General features: G+C 42.2%; 1 protein-coding gene and 1 long non-coding RNA gene across 5 annotated transcripts in view; both read left to right on the top strand.

Annotated features, from left to right (window-relative positions):
- Positions 1–340: 340 nt before the first annotated feature.
- LOC106815330 lies at positions 341–4296 on the top strand. The gene is made up of 2 exons (XR_001394736.1): positions 341–2228; positions 2260–4296. It is a non-coding gene; the product is annotated as an uncharacterized LOC106815330 (long non-coding RNA).
- Positions 4297–6190: 1894 nt separating this feature from the next.
- The window catches only part of LOC106809596 (eukaryotic translation initiation factor 4 gamma 3-like), a 60941-nt gene continuing 46498 nt past the window's right edge, over positions 6191–20633 (top strand). For 3 of the 4 annotated variants that reach the window (XM_014812923.1, XM_014812847.1, XM_014812773.1), the window contains exon 1: positions 15144–15792. In XM_014812923.1, the coding sequence (XP_014668409.1) occupies positions 15674–15792 (119 nt within the window). In that variant the 5' untranslated portion in view covers positions 15144–15673. Of the gene's footprint in view, positions 6233–6369; positions 6516–15143; positions 15793–20633 lie in introns of those variants that run through there. The other variant, XM_014812999.1, reaches the window with a different exon arrangement.

The raw sequence follows: 20633 nt of genomic DNA, 5'->3' as shown, positions 1-20633 counted from the left end.
TTCGCTTCCTTATCATCAGGAACACGATGGCAACACAGCTAAAATCAGCTGCTAGCTCGCCGTGAGCACACATTTATTTCTAGCATGCTGGAAACGCTACACGCTGAATACAATTTGATGCCTAATATCCCCAACAGCCCCCAGCATTCCGTCATAGAAAATATAACACTAACCCGATAATAAACTTGTGCCGAATACATGCGATCATTTGGGAAGAACTTTTTTGAAGAACACATACGATTTTCAGGTAAATTGGTGGTGTCATATGATTAAGGGAGAATCATAGACGAGAACAAGGTAAAGTTTGAATATATTTATTCACATTGATAAAATATTTACAAGTTGAAAACTATGCAAAACGCTGTTAAAACGGTGTCATACTCTTCTCTATTATGAGCTCTTGATATATAACATAAGTGTAGCGTATAAGTGCAGAATCTCGATCTGTTGGTTGTCTGAGGTTGTCTTGCAGATGACGAACCCATCTGTGCTGCATTAATCGATAACCATCCATGCGTAATGGTAAACATTTTAGCATTTCATCATCATGAAATTGCCCCGTGCTGGATTTGGATGATCGGCAGTTTGCTGACTGTGTGAGACAAACGTCACACAGAATAGTTGCGCCAAGAATATTTCCAAGAACGTTTTCGTCGTGTGGAGCGAACGTCACGAGTCTCTTGATATGTAGGATGGATATAGGAAGGAGATCATACTATATTTGTAAATGACGTAGAGACCGCAAAGAGGCTATTTGAGTACGGATTGCTATACAAATTCCATCGTTTGCACAAGTGTGAAACTATTACACATATCAAGTACCAATAACACAAGCTGGGTAGGTCTGTCTCTGGTTTCGTGTATCCATGAATGTACTTGCGTTGAAAGCTGTTGGTATATATAAAAGGAATCCGTCTATGTTGGTATATTGTTTTATCCTTTATGCAGAGAAGCGATATTTTACCGTTCGTGTTCATGGAAGATTATTACGATGAATGTGTCAATGAATCGTTGTTTAACCCTCTGTGTGGAGAAATGATTATTGCTCGCTCTATGTAGATGGGTAATTGTTGTCTGATGAATTTTATAAAATTGGTGTTTACATGTATATGAGTCATATTTATCCAAAGATGTTTTAGTCATTGTAAATATTTCGTGGCTATATGATTTTGCTTTTATTATCCGTCTTCTACATTAGCTGAACGATCTTATATTTGAGGTTTTAGCTCAAGCTACGTATATGTATGTAAAATGCCCTCATGTCGTTATATATTATGGTCATTATTGCGGTTTTGCGGGACAAGTCAAGAAATGTATAGAATTTTACTTTATTTTATTCTACATGTTACTGAAGAGAAGACGATCGTTAACGCACAACGCCGTTATGAATTCGTTTGGCAAACTTCAGTCGAATCCGCGACTCTCTTTACTTACCTTTTTTCAGTTAGGTAGTGCGACAGAATCGGTTGAGGTGTGGTTGCTATTTATTTTGGGTCGGACATTTAGAGATATGCGTGTTGCAGCCGATTTTCGGGCATATATATATATATATATATATATATATATATATATATACGCGCGCACGCACACAAACACAAAGTACTCCATGTGATTTTAAGCACTCTGCATCTACTGCAACAGGTAGTACATTTTTGTGCATATTCGTCAAAAGGAAACTATATTCTTGGTTTCAAAATCAGAGATATATTAACTACCTTGATACCATAAAGTAGACCTAAAGTAACATTTATATAGCATATATATGTGCGTACGTGCGTGTGTGCGTGCGCGTGTATGTGTGCGCGCGTTTGTACTTAAATGTGCGCCAGTTTGCTGCGTGCTTGCGTTGTATACGTGTGCCACAAAAAATCCCTGTCTCGTATTTACAACGCTTAAAAACAAAATGTCTGTAGAGATATTACCATATGCATAGTCGCTGCCTACGTACCTTCGGAGCTCCGTAAGGCTCACAAACTCTTGTTATTAGTTTGGCATCAACAGGTAATGGTGCTATATGATGATGTTAAGCTTTTCAGGTTGGTGTGCGGTTTGTAATGATGTCGGTGGTGCTATTTACGATGATTTGGTAGCGATTGCTAAACTTCGCAGGCAACCTGAGGATGCGGTGAACATAATGTGTAGATGCTAGTTAGTCCGGCACCTTCATAAAAACCGGTCTCAGATGATGGCTAGTCAAACTTTGTTAACTGTCATGCTTATGCTCACGTGTTGCTTGCTACGTGTTCCCCGTAAGATGAGTTTGTCTAATACTAGTAGTTGTTTTTCGCATCGTAAGAACAAGCGATTAATACGAAATGCAATATCTATGAGTTAATGCCTGTATACAGACTACGATACAAACTGTAGGAAACATTGCGTACCATTGTCTTCACTTGCTTGATATCGTTGAACGTTTTGAGTCGTTATACATATTGTCGTTGTGAACTTACATAACTTTATTACTGCCGATTTGTAGACTTCATATTCACCACGGCATATAAGTCGTGTTTCATGAACCCATACCCGTCATATAGACGTTTGTATATCATCGTGCAGGGATATCATGTAAGTTAACTGGGAAGTATAATCAATCATACCTGTTATCACAGCGTAAGTGAACGAAATGCGTTGCAAATATTTGTCTATTTGTCGCGGCGTCTGTGTGTTCATTGCTAGACTTCATGATGCTTTATTGTTGCACTGCTATGCATAGCACATGATCGATCATGTAAGAAGTGGAAATCCTGGCAGGCATGATATAATCAGGAGTACTCTCGATATAATGTGTAGGGCCGAAGTTCTATTTACGGGCGTAATTGTACTAAACGGGGAACCGCTCGCGCATGATTCGTATTTTCTCTCTGTGCTAGTCTTCGATCTATCGTCATCGTCGTTGCTACACTGCGATGACGTAATCGTGGGTGCACGGGACATAATTCGGGCAGTTTTATTTTCAAGAATTCCGTTTCCATTTCACCTGCTGTACGGTGTTATTGTGTACGGAATGTAAAATGTGCAGTTACATCGGTTCTATGTAGATATGTTCCTATGTAATTGTTGCCGATGGTATGATGCGCAATCGGTTCAATAGATGTCGCACATGATCAGATGGGGGTTGGCCTGCGTGAATCCGTGAAGATTGTTCATAGTTCGTGATATAATTCATCATATAAAAACACGTACCGACCATTCACAACCACACCGTCTCGCACGCACGCACGCACGCACACATGCAAACAACAAACAAGCACCGCACACTTTCACGCACACTATCGATTGTTACTTGTTATTCCATTCCATACCTCTTTAAAGTGCCATATCATACAGATGATGCACAATACTATATATATATATATATACCGTGCAGGTTACAGCGCAGTATTATCAATCTGAAATGTTGGAGCAACCGGAAAGGTTCGTGAAGGGCAAAATGTCAGAGTTGTGAAGAGAGGGAGACGTGTCATGTTAAAACATCCCCATCTGATCATTCCGACAGTTACGCGCTAACGTGTTATCTATCTATCGTCCACGTTATATCATCAGCCGTCGTCGTCGTCGTCGTCGCCATCGTCGCCATCGTCATTATTGTCGTCATCATCAACATCATGACAATAAGTACAACCGTTTTCGTCCTAATTTTACGTAAACTTAAAAACGCAACCATTCATTGCCTTGCGTAATATAATATCTATCAGTCGTTATGTTGGTATTATATAAAACGACCTTACTACTCGTTACGGGCAAGCGCGAGGAGGGGATGAGAAGCAGATGTAATTTCAATACGATTTTAGGATGGATTAAATCCAGATTTAAATATGGACGATATGAAACCTCGTCACTGGGGCCGCATCTCGTTTCCCAGTTGCTTTTGGTCACTTCAAACTGTAACTCTACGTCTGTGTGACTGACCGGATCGTTGCTCCAAAGTGTAGATAGTTCCGAGACGTTGTATTTTTACGTGAACCTGTGTCGTCCTGTAGGTGCAAGTGTCATGTGACAGATACTTGTGTCACAAGTCAGGTGCTCGTGTCACATGACATGTGCCGGTGTCACATGTCAGACGCTGCTGTCACATGTCAGGTGCTGCTGTCACATGGCAGGTGTTAGTATGACACGGGTAAAGGTCACGGTCGCAGTCAGTGTCACATCTTTGTAGTTACACGAACGGTACCACACAGCCGCTGTCATCAGTAGACGTTTTCCGCCTCATTACTCCAAACTGCATAATGTTTGTTAATTCGTCTGTGGTAACATGAAAAACTAAAAGTTATAAATAAAAGCAGTATTTATTTAGAATCATGTCTTTCTGTTTTAATGTCAGTAGATTGATGGCTCATCCCATGTTAGATGTTTTTTTGGAATTTATTAATCGCCATATTTTCAGATTGTACACAAAAGCGTTTGTGTACGAAAACTAAAATTACAATTGAATTATCGTTGTCTCTTTAATTTTGTCAATCAACTATCATCAACAAATGTTTGCTAAAAAGCATTAAAGCAACGTCACTACTACTATACTACTTGTTGTCAATACTACAAATAGTGTCTTGCAAATTGCAACATTTATGTCCTGGTAAAAGCGCCAAAGGTTCTATTCTAACCCTTCAAAACCCCTAACCCTTGAAGAAGTCAAAAGTGAAAAAACCTAACTATACCCACCGTACCCCTAATATGATCAACGAACGAAACTGCGACGCGACGCGAACTGAATTAGCTCCCTATGTGTAATGTGAGTTTAGACCTCACCACCCTGACACAGACCTTAATCCGCATAATCCATAACCACAATATCTCGTGTCACCCCTGTACTGCTCTGCGTGCATGTGTACGTGCGTGCATGTGTACGTGCGTGCATGCTTGAATGTGTGATGCGCAAAGTGCATTGAGCTATTGCTACAAAAGCTGAGATGGTTTATAGTGAGAGGTGACAACACAGAGATATCATTATTTTGGTCATCTATTAAACCGTAATTGAAACAATTCATTAATGCGATAACAACGTACTTGACCTTCGCAATTTCAGGCGCGAGAATATAGATTTAGAACGGAATATAGATTTATAACATATAATCAGGTGTATAATAATAGTTTAATATTAGAATAAAATAGAAGAATATTATTATACACTCCTGATATAATAATATATAATAACTGTTATTATATATTATTATATTAGGAGTGTATAATAATACTCTTCTATTATATTCTAATATTAATATATTATTATACACCTGATTATATGTTATTCTGTACATATACGTTATTATATAGTTTACATATAACTGTTATATGATTATTATGATATGATATGATATGATATGATATCAGGGGCGGATCCAGGATTTTAGAAAGGGGTGTGTAATAAAGGGCACTTTTTTCTGCTTAATTTTTCTGGTGTTTTAATAAGCTGACGAAGGCACCACTTACGGGGGGGGGGGGTTGAGGGACCTCCCCCAAGAAAATTTCTTAAATATTGGTCCATTCTGAGAGCATCTGAGTAGTAATTTTGATGTCTAGAATGCAAGATGGAATTCCAAATTTTTAGCAGAAAATTATCTTTTAATTTTTTAGGTCACTTTGAAATTAAGGGGGGGGGGTCCGGACCCCTCGGACACCCCCCTTAGATCCGCACCTAGATATGATATGATAAGATATGATATGATATGATATGATATGATATGATATGATATGATATGATATGATATGATATGATATGATATGATATGATATGTATATATGATATTTGATATGATATGATATGATATGATATGATAAGATATGATATGATATGATGTCACATTATATATATTATGACGCTCCTGATATGAATGTCATGATATGATATGGTTAGGGGTTAATAATGACAAATTTGACAAGTAAAAACACAATGACAAATTTGTCTTTATTATCTATCTATATTATTTATTATTAACCCACGATATGATGCATGATCAGATGTATGATAATATATGATACATGATATTTAATTTATCACTGATATACAAGCTGATATATAAGCAGACATATAACTAATATGTTATGTAACATATCAGTTCACAGCTCATTGTCTAAAATCTATGACTATGGTGAGAGCAGAGCACCGCTTTCACACTCTCGTGTGAGATTGACCATTGGATGGTGCTGCCACATGTTGGCAATTTCTCGTGTCGATTCCTTCGCCGAGTACTGGCGGAAACTCACGAACTCGTCTCCTTGCGGATCCGCAAGTAAGGTAGCCATATTTAGAAAGCATACTTAATATAATCAGCAATCATCTACAATTTGGCTTGTTGTTATGTGTCTACAAGTAGGCTATGACAAGAAATGAGCTTAATTTTCATGTCTGTGAAATTGTTTCGTGTTTCATAGGAGATTGGGCTTGGAAACAAGCTTAGAAAGAGAGAGGGTCCTTCGCAGGCCTACATTTCGCACCTTGCGATGAGTTTTAACCACAAGGGAAAGTACCATCAGCCGGGACAGCATAACATATTTCCACAGCCGAGAGTGCAACAAGGGTATCCTTTCTGATTTAATATGTGTAAGGAATTTAAGGTAAGATATTTTATTAGTGGAAAAGCTTGGTTCTTACTCTACTCATGTTCATGCTGTTGCGGCGCACGCTAACATGCTGTCGACGTGATGGAGCCCCCATGCGTCTTGCCGCACCCACGCCCACCTGCTTAGTGTCATGTCTTGCCAAACATTTATGTTATAAGTAGAACGTGTGCGACCTTTATTCTGGTAAGCAGGCATTTTGAAAGTGCAAGTGTTGTTTGAAACTTTGATTCCCCGTCAGAAGCATTTTAATTAACCAGTCGTACAGTACTGTACAACTACAGACACTACAGTCTACAGACAGTAGCCCTACATAACTTCATAAGTACATTACTACACAGTGCATGGTATCTATATATATTCTAGCTAGTAGGCCTAAATGGTCCCCATGTTTTCACCATCTGGCTGCTATTCTTTGTACCTCTGGCGACATACTATAGACAGTTTTAGAAAATGATGAGGACGAGTTTGTACGAATAGATGGAGCCTCAGCCTGTTGTAAACCCACGTGGTTTCTGTAAAAATCAATATGTTAAGCATCATATTTCATCAACATCACAGGGCAACTATAATACTTGTGTATTATGGCTATGGACTTACTCCTATAAAAATGCAAATGACAAACTTTTAAATGTCTGTACTGAGATGCAAACATAATGACAAACTAGATGCACGTTAATTTCGTTCTATATGAGGGGGAGATATTCAGGGTTTAAAGGCACTTGTTCTCTGGAGTCGGTCCAATAAAAATGAGTTCGTCTACAGTTACTTCTGGAAGGGAATGAATTATTGCAAGGTGAAAAATGTGCACCAGTCCATCTGGATATATAATTCCAGCACATTGTTTGGAGGGCTAGTGGTATTGGTAAAACACCAACTCTCCGATCTGATGGTTTCAGCCATGGTAGTGAATACGTACATTTTTATTTATAGCATTATTGAACAATTATACAGCATATATCATTGCTTTGCTTGAAGGATATCATGCCAAATATATCAACATTTTCAAATCGAAAAATCGAGAATGCAAGACTAAAATGTCAAAACCACTGTACATCGTGTTGCAGGATATTAATTACTGAGAACAAGGGGGGCTTATATCGAGGAAACTCCTATAACTAGACAATTATGACATGTGTTCATGAACATGTTATCACTATGAATGGCATTTTGCTATGGAAAAATAAATACATTACACACATTCTGTGGGAATTCCTCCACAAAATAAGACGACAGGCTAGTGTATCTAGCTTCTTCAATGAGAAAAAAAGTTATCTATATATTATGTTAGTTAAGCCTGTATTACGAGATTTTTGCTCAGAAGCACTCAATCCCCAAAAAATATAGCTGAATATAGTCTCACCTGACAGCGGAAATATCACTGATTACACCAACATTAAAAACACTAAGGTTTTATGGAGTTGTAGCATAGAAAAATGAATTTGACTACATGATACCAGCTCCGGATATTATCGTGTCCGGAGAATTGTAATACAAATTGTAGTGCATATAATAAGCCATTTCGTAGTTAGCCAAGGGGTTGTGTGACGTCACAGGTCACCGGGTCATTTGTGACAAAAATCGATGAAATCTCGAGTGCGGCGTGCACTCTCACTCTCAGTTCAGTACGTATATGTACGTGTATTCTGTGTACGTACACGCACATACGTGCACGTGTACACGCGCGCACGCACCTGTACGTGCGCGCACGTGTACATGCACACGTATACGTGGCATCGCACGCACGCACGTGTAGGTGCATATGCACACGCACGTGTACGCGCGCACGTGTACGTGCACGCGCGCACGTGTACATGCACACGCACACATGTGTACGTGGCAGCGCGCGCACGCACGCACGTGTACGTGCACGCGCACGCACGCAGTGTACGTGCATGCACGCACGCAGTGTACGTGCATGCACGCACACGTGCATACGCGCACACGCACAATTTGACACAACGGCGGTGTGCCACTGTGCCTCCTATGTATAAGAGACCCTGTGTGACCCTGTGTGACCCCATGCTCAATTACCTTACTTCAATCGATTTCGTTGAATAAGCCAGTTCGTAGTTAGCCAAGGGGTTGTGTGACGTCACAGGTCACCGGGTCATTTGTGACAAAAATCAATGAAATCTTGAGTGCGGTGTGTTCAGTACGTATATGTACGTGCAGGGTTCTGCCCACGGTGGGTGGCGGTGGGCGGGTGTGCCCGGCACTCGCGGTTGTTGCCCGACACTATATATCTCCGCCCGGCACTAATTTTTGATATAAAAAAAAAGAAGAAAAAAAAGTCTGTATATGGGCTTTTTATTGCTCAGAATGCAGGAAATTGAGTTTCAGACTATCCAAAATGGGAAATGTTCCGGTGGGGCATGCCCCGGACCTCCCTAGATTGGCTTCGCGCCTACCGCGCTTGCTTCTTCCGACTTCGTCGCAACTGGATGCGCCCGGCACTAAAAAATCCTGGGCAGAACCCTGTACGTGTATTCTGTGTACGTGCACATGCACACACACACGCACGTGTACATGCGCACGCATTGAAAATGAAGGTGAGCATGCTTTCCTTGTGCTTCCTAACTACTTTGGAGAAGCAGAACTCGCTTGAAATTGTTTACTGCAATTATTTAATTTCACGAGGTTGTACACAATGTCAGAGATTTTTGGAACATCGTTAGACAATGAGTTAATCTTATCTTCTCAAATTTATCATGCTAATTATGAGTAAAGGTGTGTGTATGTTCTGTTTTGAATTACATGGTGAATAACAAAATTCAACTGACCAGTATTTAATTCCCAATTCACATTTTTTTTTTTGCGAAACGTTTTGTTTTAATCGGCCAATAAAATGTGTCGAGTAGCGCTGTTTTGGATGGGGGGGGGGGTTCTCTCCCAGCAAAATGTTAAAAAATTAAATGTCTTGGACAGCATTTTACTACATTTTCACAGCGGCAATGTTAAATTTGACAACGGCGGTGCGCCACTGTGCATCTGTGCATCTATAAGAAACCCTGGACCTGTCCATATGCTGGCATTGGCTTCAATATCTTTCAGCAGCAACATGTAAACAGATAGAAGCTTGCATTAGGCATTCCCCATTGGTGCTGTGCAAAATTTAGCAAACGTTGGCAGAATTTATTCTTATGAAGTGAGTGCTATTGAAGCTGATGTGTGTATCAATTTATTTTTTGTAAATGAATTCAAAATTTGCAATTTGGATTACCATAATATTTACTCGTGTATGACTTTAAGTTGCAGTCATGTATAAGTCGCACCCGATATTTTGCCTTGAAAAGTTGGTAGCAAACATTTAATGGTAAACATTTACATGGAAGATGAGACTACAAGGGCCAGGGAGCTTTTCAAATTACGTTACATGTCGACTATTATTACTGAAGTTGGACAATTAAACGGGTCGCCATGTTGAACACATTTGTTAACAAAATAAATTCCGAACATGATTATGGAATACTCGCGAATTCAGACTTGACGGACAATTTTGCGAGCGGTTAATTTTGTGGTCGGTGAATTCCGAATCAGTAAAGAACGGTATGTTGTTATTTTCGCGGTCGGGGACGCGTTCGCAAAATTCGCGAAAATTAAACCCCCGCGAAATATACAGCTTATAAAGTATGCCCCTACATACATAATCTGTGACTATGTATACATTGAAAAGTACAGTAATTTATTCAAGATGGCTGCATCCATATGTAATATGTGCTCACGTGGTTCGGCATTCATAATAGCGGCTGGTTGCGAGAACGATGACATTTCTTGCACAAGATTTCTTAGCCATGTGTATAATTCACACTCCTGATATTTTTTACTGTTCAAAGTGTACAAAAAAGTGCGACTTATACATGAATAAATACGGTAACCTTGCATTACCTTCCCCCCCCTCCCGGTCCCCATTCATGAACTAATCCACCAAGCCTATGTTTGGCTGCGTTTGTGTGACCCCTGCTGTGTTTAATTGACTTATATATTATTGTATCCCCCGCGACGAACTATGGTTTCATGTCTGTCCAGCCGCCGCTCGCCACCACCACCGCCACCGCAACCGCAGACACTTTCCCTTCCGCTCTATAGCTCTATCCTTAATTGACCTAGCGCTACCAAACTTGGTACATACTTGCACATTTTGGGAAGGTGTGTTGCGTACCAAAACCAGGTCACTGCGACCTTTATTTGACCTTCACCTTAAAATTGATCATATTTTCCTTCCGCTCTGTAACTCGGCCCCTAATTGACCTAGCGCAACCAGACTTAGTATACTTACACGTCTGAGAGAGAAAGTGCGCATTGGCACCTGTCTTTAACCTTTACTTTCGACTTGAAGATAATCTCTCCGACTTTTAGTTTAACCCTAATCAACACCTAAAGAACTGCCGTGCAGTGTACGATCTGGAGTCCTCTCCACATACTACAGTGACCATGACCCTGTATACCTTGAGATTCTGAAGTAAACCTTGTATGTTGTAACACCTCAACAGCTTTATTATCCCTGTTTCTCTGTGTGCTAATATAATTACTATACTTTGCATACATTTCCATTATGTACTGTTACCGTGTAGCACAGTATTATTCTTTTTATAGTGTGCTTTTACCACTGACCTAGTTTGACCTTGACCGTGGACTTAGTTTTCCTCTTCCGCCCCCTAGGCTAACCAAATTTGAGATACTTGCACATCTCGGGTAGATGAGTTGTGTAAGAAACCGTTGTCTTTGTGACTTATTTCACTTTGCCCACATGAAAGAGGGTCGTAGTGCCTAGTCATCTTATTCGGATTTTGGCGAAAAAACCAGATTTTCACCGCTCATTATCTCAGCGTAGGAGCATCGTAGGGACAAGCAGTTTGTTTTATATGAACAAGGTAGGACAGCTGATCAATAATACTGCAAAGAATCATCGTCAAAATAACACGGGGAAAGTTTATTAATTCGACTAATACTGCAACATGGTTTTAGCATTTTATCGTTGTACGCTCTCCTTCTTTATATGCTCTTGATGATGTGCATCTGTATTGTAGTAAGGAACTCGCCCAGTACAACTGCTGTTCTGTGAAGGGATGGCTGTTCCCAGTCCATGAGTCTTGATTTCTCTGTGGCTCATGTACTGTTGGATGTTGGAACATAATAGTTTATTTCGAAACATTGTAGAAGAGTCTGTTCAGTCACGTTCTGCTTACACATGTAAAGAGGAGTTTAAACGTTGTTTCTTGAATGTAGTTTGAGTTGTAATTTTATATACATCATATTTTGATTCCATGTGGAATATTAATGTCTATCACACTCTATAAATGTAGGCTTCTGAGTAAAGTGAGTAATTTGAAAGTGCCCATATCATGCCATCATATATTTAAATAAAGCATTTTTTGCTTTTCTGCTTCTTAGACAAGTGTGGTGATCATTTCGGTGTAAATCCATTTGCAGAATGATACTGTTTCTAGTCGTGTATAAGGGTGGTAGACGTCTGCTTTTTTTTTTTTACAGCGGATATCCGCGCGAAGCGCGTCGCGCCCACCTGTGGCGCCTTTAGAACGAAATCGCTTGCGCTCCTGTCAATTATGACTTAAGGGTTCTGATCAGATCGGCCTCGCCTGATCGGTCAATTCAGCCAGTTCTGGCGCTTCGCAAGTCTCTTGGACTATGCACGTTAGGGCCGAGAATACTTCCAAATGCTCGAAATGCTAGCGCTTGCTTTGTTGGCGCGCGGTCGAAAAGTCTAGAAAAATAATTTTTCCTTTCGCTGGATCATGCCCTGACATTAATTTGCGAAGTTATCGCGGACCATAGATGGCGCCACGAGTCCATCTTACGTACCATTTCCAAGTTTTTTAAAAACGCTTCGGTGGATGACCTAGACTGCGCGCGTCGTTCCAACACGCTACGCCGTAACTCACTTCAGTATAGCCAACGATAGTTGCTGAGTGAAGCCGTATCGTACCAGTCTACTTGGTTTTAATTATCGTAGCCATCTTTTAGTTCTTAGTCTGCCGAATATTTAATCTGGTGACCAGCAATTGGACACAGAGGCCTGACGTGCACTTTATGTTTGTGGAGCTCGGACTATCTACTGTCCTGTATCTTGTGCCATGCCACAATTTTGCCGTGCGGCTATGTGTTGCATTCGGTATTAACGGTTGTTGAAAAGCAATGAAGTTTATTTAGGGCTTTTGAAGATCAAATTAAGACTATTGCTCGGTACTGTAGTACTAAATCCTACTGACAAGTTGTATTATATTAACATTATTTTATAGCACATTTATGTAGAGTAAGGCGTATACTAGAAACATTAACAATTTCGTAGTAAATAGATTTCGTATTAGTTTTACCATTATATTTATTGAAACGCTGAGAAGTCGCCTGCTGTCTAGTATAGCCTAGGCGGTATTCATAACCGCTAGCAAAGAGGCGTTTCTTGCTAGTCGATAAGTAGTCTAGTAGTACTAGTGGTTCAAGGATAGAGAACATGGCCTCCCGATATTTATATGGCCTCCAATGGTATGGGCATGCGCCAATAAAAACCTAATGTCATTTACATCATATAAATATAATATTATAATCAATATAATAGGTTAGGGTTATAGCCTTATGGTTAGGGTTCGTTACACTTATTAGGCTAAGTTAATTACTATGTAACAGAGTTATAGTCATTATTACTATTACTATTATAATATCATGAGCTCTGCCTGCGTCCTCGGTAGTTTACTAGTACTAGTAGTAGTACTAGTGCTGCGTGGTAACTTAGTAGTACTACATACTACTAAGTACTATAGTAGTATACTTAGTAGTAATTAGTGTAAGCATGTAGCTTGTAGTAAATACAAGTATTCGGTAGGCCGTAAGCCGTAGGTTGTGAATGTAATACCCAGTCTACATGCGGACGCGGCGCGCGCCGGCACGAGCACTTTCGGACCGTTTTGCAATAAAATATAATGGCTTAACTAAATACGAAATCTACTTTACTACGGAAATTGGTTAATGTTTCTAGTATAGGTCCTTACTCTCTTTTCAAAGAAGGTTGCCGAGGTGCAAAGGACTTATATAGACTAAGGACGTCGCTCTCCAAGCTTCGATTAGCCATTGAGTGACTAAGCGAAGCCGAGAGGGTGCAGCTTAAGCCGAGAGTGCGAGAGAGTGCCAGTCTATGGCGTATAGGCGGGCGGCAGGCGCGCGCACTGCTTATCCAAAACTCTCGTACGAGCCTCGCCCATTGAACGTTGCAAAAAACGTTGTGACGTTGGGGGCGCGAAGAGCGCCGTAAGTGTTTTTCCTGATTCTGACAGCCGTTTCCATTACTGGGCCAAGGTGTCGCGAATGTCAGAATTTCGACAGTCTTTCTGTGATTTCGCGGTGACACAGCTCGGTTAACGAACAATTACTCGGTTACACTTTTTATACAAGTGAACACTGTTCACAGTCCCAAATGATCTACACCTCTGTGTCCCCCAAACTAAATTGCGGACTGTTCGCTGGCAGCTATGGATCCGTGCGGCCCGCCGCCATTCATCGGCGCACGATCCATAGCTGCCAGCCGCTGCATACTGTCGTTAGGACGTTCCCGCGGTCGCGTGCGCTTGCGCGGAACTGCGCGAAAGATCTGCGCTTCAGCGCTTCGGATCAACATCTCGCTTTCGGCAACGCTTCTCTAGTATCCCGTCTCATCTGGATGACATGGTGCAAGTTGCCTGCATTCCATTTCACGTATCAATAATATGAAGTGCAAAGGTCATGCTGAGTGTATAGTTATAGAGCTATACTTAAAAGAAGGGATAGGCTTTTGAGTGCTTGCCTGTGTGGTTGCGGGTGGTTGTATGTAAATTGTGTGGGAGGCATCTGATTAGGGCTTGCTAAATCGTCCGTCATACAGTGGGCGAATTGTCTGTAATGGATATTCTAGCAGTATATGTGAAGTTCTTCCTATTTATATTAGTACTCCAGCCACGAATTTCCCACCACGTAGGCAACAATTTCGCACTGAAAAAGTGTTGTATATATATATATATATATATATATATATATAATATATATATAGCCATTATAGGAAAGACTTCGTTTTAGTGTGTTTTCATTAAATAGCGAAATTATGCATAATATTTGCTATTAAATATATAACTGGGTGAGTTCTGAATACGGTTTAAACAATGTTACCTGTTACTTTTTCGCAAACTAACAAACCTAAGGAAAACGCAGGCAAATTTGAATGGTTTTGTTGACTGGAGTAACGTGGGTGAAAGGCATGGTGTGAAATCGAACTCTCTGTGACCCCTCAGCTTTGATTAAATAAGGTTCGTAAGAGGTAATAGTTCGTGGCTGTTTTGACTTATTGGTACCGTGAGCCTCACTGTCTACTGTGAGGTCACATACAGGTTGCCTTTCTAACTGTGATGAAATCACGTAATCTCCGTATTTCCATGGATACATTCTGTCCATGAAATATAAATGCCATTTATGCAGGGGCTGCAGTCGTGTACATTTTACGTGATAGTTTGGCTACAAGGTGGCAGCACTTGCTTGCTGTGTGACTCACACGGGGTTACTGAGCATGCTCAGAGCCATTTGGTAGCAGTCATTGTAAGTGAAATTTACTGTGTAAAGAACACGTTCGTGCTGATCAGCATTTTGATGTCTGATCTCAATTATTTTGCTGCAGTCTTGTAATCTTGTGCTCAACATAGACATCTACCGTTGCAATGAAAGTGCTATTCGTTGCTGCCTGTACTGTGTTTTCTAGTTTCTCATTCATTGCTATTATTGATTTGCACTGTTAGGGCACTGCCGGGTTCTTTGCTAGGAACAGCAACACCCAGCTACATGTGTGTGGTTTGTTTCTGCACTGATCACTCGTGTTTTCTACCATTGTAACTTGTATATACACGGCGTTTTTTGTGATCTGTGGTATCCGTTACCTCCTGATGACGACGAACTTGATAGCAGTGGCAGTGCATATATGCACGCTGTAGCAGATCGTGCGCTGACTGTGCGCGTCAGCAAACCCCTATCAATGCTGCGTGAGCGAGCACGACGACTTGTCCGTAATGTCTTCTATCACGTCTGCTCGCAAACCGACGTCTGTGACTAGCGACTGTCGACAGCTTGACGCCGAGCACTGAGCATGATGCAGAAGCCGTCAGTGTTCACGCCCCGCGACGCGGGCGCTCCCAACCGCTACATCCGTTTCGCACCCACACCCGATCCTAAGATGTATGGCTTCCCCTACCCGGGCGCCACCTTGTATCCTTTGCAGTCTGTGCGAGAAATGGCCCGGTTTGAGTCGCATGCAGCATTCGCCGATACCATCGGACTACCGAACATTGCCGGTAAATTATAGGCAGGTCCAATGAAATTTTCAGTTTTACCGGACTGTGTTCGGCGCTAGTATCGTACTTAGAAAGTACTACACTAATAGGTTAGGCTGAGTACATTTTCAAGTTCATAAAGTGGCATGTTATTGAATATGTTTTGTAGTAAATGAGGGCATGTCTGTTGTAATAGTTCAATACCTAACAAATTGACATCGGTAAATTCCGTGTCATGGAGGCTGAATACGTCTCACTATGCATCGTGCAGCACGACTCGATTTCACCGAATGAAATTTGTTGTTTTTTCCGATGCACACTTACTCTGATGAGTGTGACTCTCAGGATGACTCTGATTCAGAAGTGCGTCAATAGAATAAAGCTCTTGTGAATCACGTTAAAAATTAAAAAGGTGGGTGTGATATCTGTAAAATGGTCTTTTATGTTATAGTGGGATATGTCATTATTGTAAAGTGTATGCCAAAAATCGACCAAAGAGCCCAGAATAACACAAACCAGCTTCAACAACCTAATTATTCTATTTATAGCTACTAAAATATGGCAACATCATAATATACTCAAATAAATCATACATACATGTATATAAGGTACATGTTTCACGTGCTCGAAATATTTTCGGTCTGATGAAAAGTCTTCTGGTCTTGTGCAAATACAACTTTACAGGACAAAATGTCCTGTAAAAATAAAAGCTACTGGCGACCCCTGTTTGCATGTACAGCGGTATTAGTATCTTGCCTGGTTTACTCTACCGATTTCACTCTACGTTGTGTAGTGAATTACTTTCTTATCTGGGTTCCTGCTATATCAGTGTGCAGTTATTTGTCACTATAAAGATAGAAAATTGCAAGCATCCTGTTTTAACGGTGTACCACGCACAATAGCTAAGACATCAATTATTAAAATTAAGCTAATGCTACATTGCCACTCGCATCACGCCATTTGTACAAGCGTAGTCTAATTCCAATGTGGAATACAGTTAGAGCAGAGCTCTGTCCATTGTTCACTTTCATATAGATAATAGATTGATATGTTATCGATAACTTTGTACGAATAAACTTTGGCTTCCAAGGCTTTCTGGGCCAGCAGCGTAATTCATACTTGCGAGAAGTGTTCAACTGTCGTTGAAGAACGTGGTCATGTTTAACGATCTGGTACACACACGTTTTAATAAAAAAATTATTCTAAATATACACACAATGTATTTACTACCAAAGTCTTAATGTTTCTCTACTCTCGCGCTACTTGTCGACGCTCGCTTTGTTTCACAGAATCACAGCATAAATACACAACCAACCACCTCCATTTTGGTATCTATGCGTAGCTAACACCCCCGTCAGTCCGGGGTGGCGTCATTACTGCGCTGCTACGGCGACGGAAAATGGGCCCAGAGCGCGTCAAGGTCGCCATAAGCATGGTATAAGCGTGGTGGAAACGCCAGACATCGTGCTGTGGTCGCCTTGGTCGCCAATGATCGCCGAGTCACGGCGTTTGTTTTTAGCATGTTCAAACCAAACGCCAAGGTTCGGCGATCTGACCTGGAACGCGGTGAGAACGCGGTGGGGTTTCGAAGGTCGGGAGACAAGCGTTGTAACATCTCCATAAACGTAGTACACGCGCAGTACACGCGTGGCAAAGACGCTGCGAAAATGGTAACATTTGCAACGGCGACTTCATGGATCTGTCTCATCCGATCTGCCAATCTGTTTCATGCCGATCTGTCTCGGCCACGGCAACGGCCTCGGCCTCTGGTAGCTTGTTTTTTCGGCATCGTGTTTCTACTCGGCAAACGCACAACTATACAGTTGAAATTTCCGAAAATCTGACCAGCTTATATAGTCACCGTGAGAACGTGGTAGAAACGCTGTGAGGTCGCCGTGCATTCGCGATACACGTAGAAGACGCGTGGTAAGAACCCCATGAGCGTGGTGAGAGCGCCGCGTGAACGCCGGTGATCGCTGTTGCCAAGCCCATAGATCTCAATAGAAACGCCATAAGCGCGGAGAGATCGTGGCGGGCGCGCCACGAGAACGCAGTATGATCGCACAGGTCGCGGTAAGAGCGCGTTTTTTTTTCAAGTTTGTAATTTGTTTGGACTTTTTCTCGCGTTGTGTTCACGTTTGCCGGCGACCTTGTATATTTTCAGGTCGCCGTACGGTCGCAGATGGTCGCCGTCCAGTCTGACTGGGGGGTATAAATGTTCACTTGTTCGAATTACAGCTTTGCCAACTGGCACTACCCACTTCACCTAGAGGAATCTCTGCCAAAATGTTAATGGGAAAAAGCGAGCGTCTTTGCGAATTTTGCGGTCACACATTCCCACCTGCGCTAAAATTTTGTTGGTTGTGCACTTCGAACGTCATTTACAGAAAGTTATTACTAATAATAGGCGAAAGAGAGTAGAGAAACGTTAATATACATTTAGTGCTTATTAATCATAATTTTAGTATTAAAACGTTCAAAGTGTCATTGATCTGGGACGGTGCCGGTGGCGACACCGCGCGCGCGCCGGCCAGCCAGCCAGGCTCCCGTGGCCGTCGTATCCGTCTCAGCATTGGTGTTCGCCCGCCACACGTGACCAGCCCTCGTGGCGAACAAGACGCTGTTTATGGCGGGAGCGCGTTTTGAAAAGGGAACGTCGCTGGCTGTCTGCCACGGAGGCGGCCGTGTTTCGGTCACTCTGTTCACCCTTGGCGCAGTTGGATGAGACGTTGTACAGGGAGGAGGCAGGCAGTGTTGGCCTGCCCGTAGACAGGTGGCACGCGTGTGCCGGTGTCCTTTTGTTCGTGTGGGGTCACAGATGGGTCGCGTGCTTATCGATGTGCGACCTTGCGCGGCACTGACTGAATTGCCAGGCAACAAGACTGCTGGTGAATGTAGTGAGTGTGCATTACAAATGTCAGATTTGAAAATATATAAGAAAAATGGTTGATCGTCTATAATGGTTGTCCCCTCGCAGGGCAAAAGAGGTGCGTGCACGCTCATTTGTGTGTGAGGGGGTGGTGGATCACTATAGACACAGATCTGTGAACTGGCACTCATCCTCTTGTATGTAGCACAAACTTCATGCACTGCCAGTTTACAAGGTTCGTTATCACAGACGTGCACTACTGTACCCCCCCCCCCTCCGGTGTATGCACTCGCATAGGTAACAGGTGGCCCATGTCCCAAGGGTCTGGTAGCCTTCCCTCGCTCTGCCCAAAGGCGACTTATACAGTTCGTAAATGGCGTGCCTTTGTGCTCTCTTTTTGGACAGGTGTGGGCCCGTTGTAACACTGCAGCTACATGCTGTGGCATGCCACCTTGATCTCACCTGTGCACGTGGCAGCGATGCACACGGGCACGTGTCTGCTGTTTTTAAATGTAAATTTACGACATTAGTGTCATCTAATCTTGTTTGCACAACTGGGTGCTTGTGGAGACTAAATCTCGCACCAGGACAGTGACTGCAAAGTAAGAAGCGTAGATCTGCATACTAGGAACTACGGCTGGGGTCCTCCTCCACAACTGCAGTGTGTTAGAGCAACAATGTTTTCTGACAATTTGAAATTCTTACAGAAGTGCGTTTCATTTGATCTTGCAGTTTCGATATGGTCCCAAAAAGTCTATACCACTGCAAAATCAATGATGCCTTTGCCATGCAGTGAGTCTGTAAGCCTGGTTGTTGCTGTTGTCTGGGCTAGCCGCTAGTGTAGGGAGGGCTGGGCTGTGTGAGCTGTGTGGCTGTCTGGAGTAACACTGCTGAGCAGTGAGCGAGGAGCTTTATCGATCAATCGTGCACTGATCCCTGCACACCGGTCAGTGGCACTGCCAAGCAGCATCCTGAAGGGGGTAGTGAGAGGGGTGAGAGTGAGTCAGTGAGACAGAGCAGGGGGAGGGAGGGGAAAAGTAGGGAAGATGGGGAACGAGGAATCGTATTAACCATTGCAGTATACATTTGATAATCTAGCGGACACGTGTCATTTCTCTCTGCGCAGGCATAAACCATTTATGTATCGACTATCGAGACTTTCCTGTAAAAAGAGCTGCTGAATTAAAATGTTCCTACGTACAGTACGAAATTCTGCTCATGTTTACACTTACAAGTTACAGTGACATGTCTTGATGAACACTAGCCAAAAAAGAGGCACATGTGGTGCACATGTATTCAGACTAGTTGGTTCGGAGAAGATTGTGAAATACACGTAGGCACGGCCTTATAAATTATTCACTGATACAGACTTCACACTAGTCAAATAAAGTTGCCGAATAATATGATAAATATCTAGACATTTAAATTAATGGACATGCGTTGGCGGGATGATGCGTTGGCGGGGCATGACTCTTTTTTGCCATTTCCTATTGGTGCTTGTGTCTTAGTCTATGTGGTGGCTGAATTGTGAGAATATCTATTTCGGAACGAATGTGACTGACTGGTTGTGAGGTACAGTAGGAGGTCGGTGATGGCTGGGTCGTGAGGTGGGCAGTGTGGAGCCGTGAAGGATTGTAGGGTACGGGGTGGGGTAGCTCTAGAACCCCAGGCTTCGGCTGTGGCAGAGCGAAGGGCTATAGTTCTAGATCTAGGGGTGGGGGTGACTTGTGGAGTGAGCTACCTCATGGTGTTAGTGCCATGTGGTTCACGAGGTACGGCAGCAAGGGACGTGAGGTACACAGCGAGGAGACTGGTCGTGCGGAGTGACAGGACTACTACGCAGGAGAATATAGGTAGCTGTTTAGGAAGGACACTTGCAAATATACAAGCCTAGCCGATTGGTTAGT

This window comes from Priapulus caudatus, unplaced genomic scaffold (genome assembly GCF_000485595.1).
Source record: "Priapulus caudatus unplaced genomic scaffold, Priapulus_caudatus-5.0.1 Scaffold1, whole genome shotgun sequence".
In the NCBI taxonomy this organism is placed as follows: domain Eukaryota; kingdom Metazoa; phylum Priapulida; class Priapulimorpha; order Priapulimorphida; family Priapulidae; genus Priapulus; species Priapulus caudatus.
The sequence above is the reverse complement of the archived record's forward strand: the minus strand, read 5'-3'. Positions and strand labels throughout refer to the sequence as shown.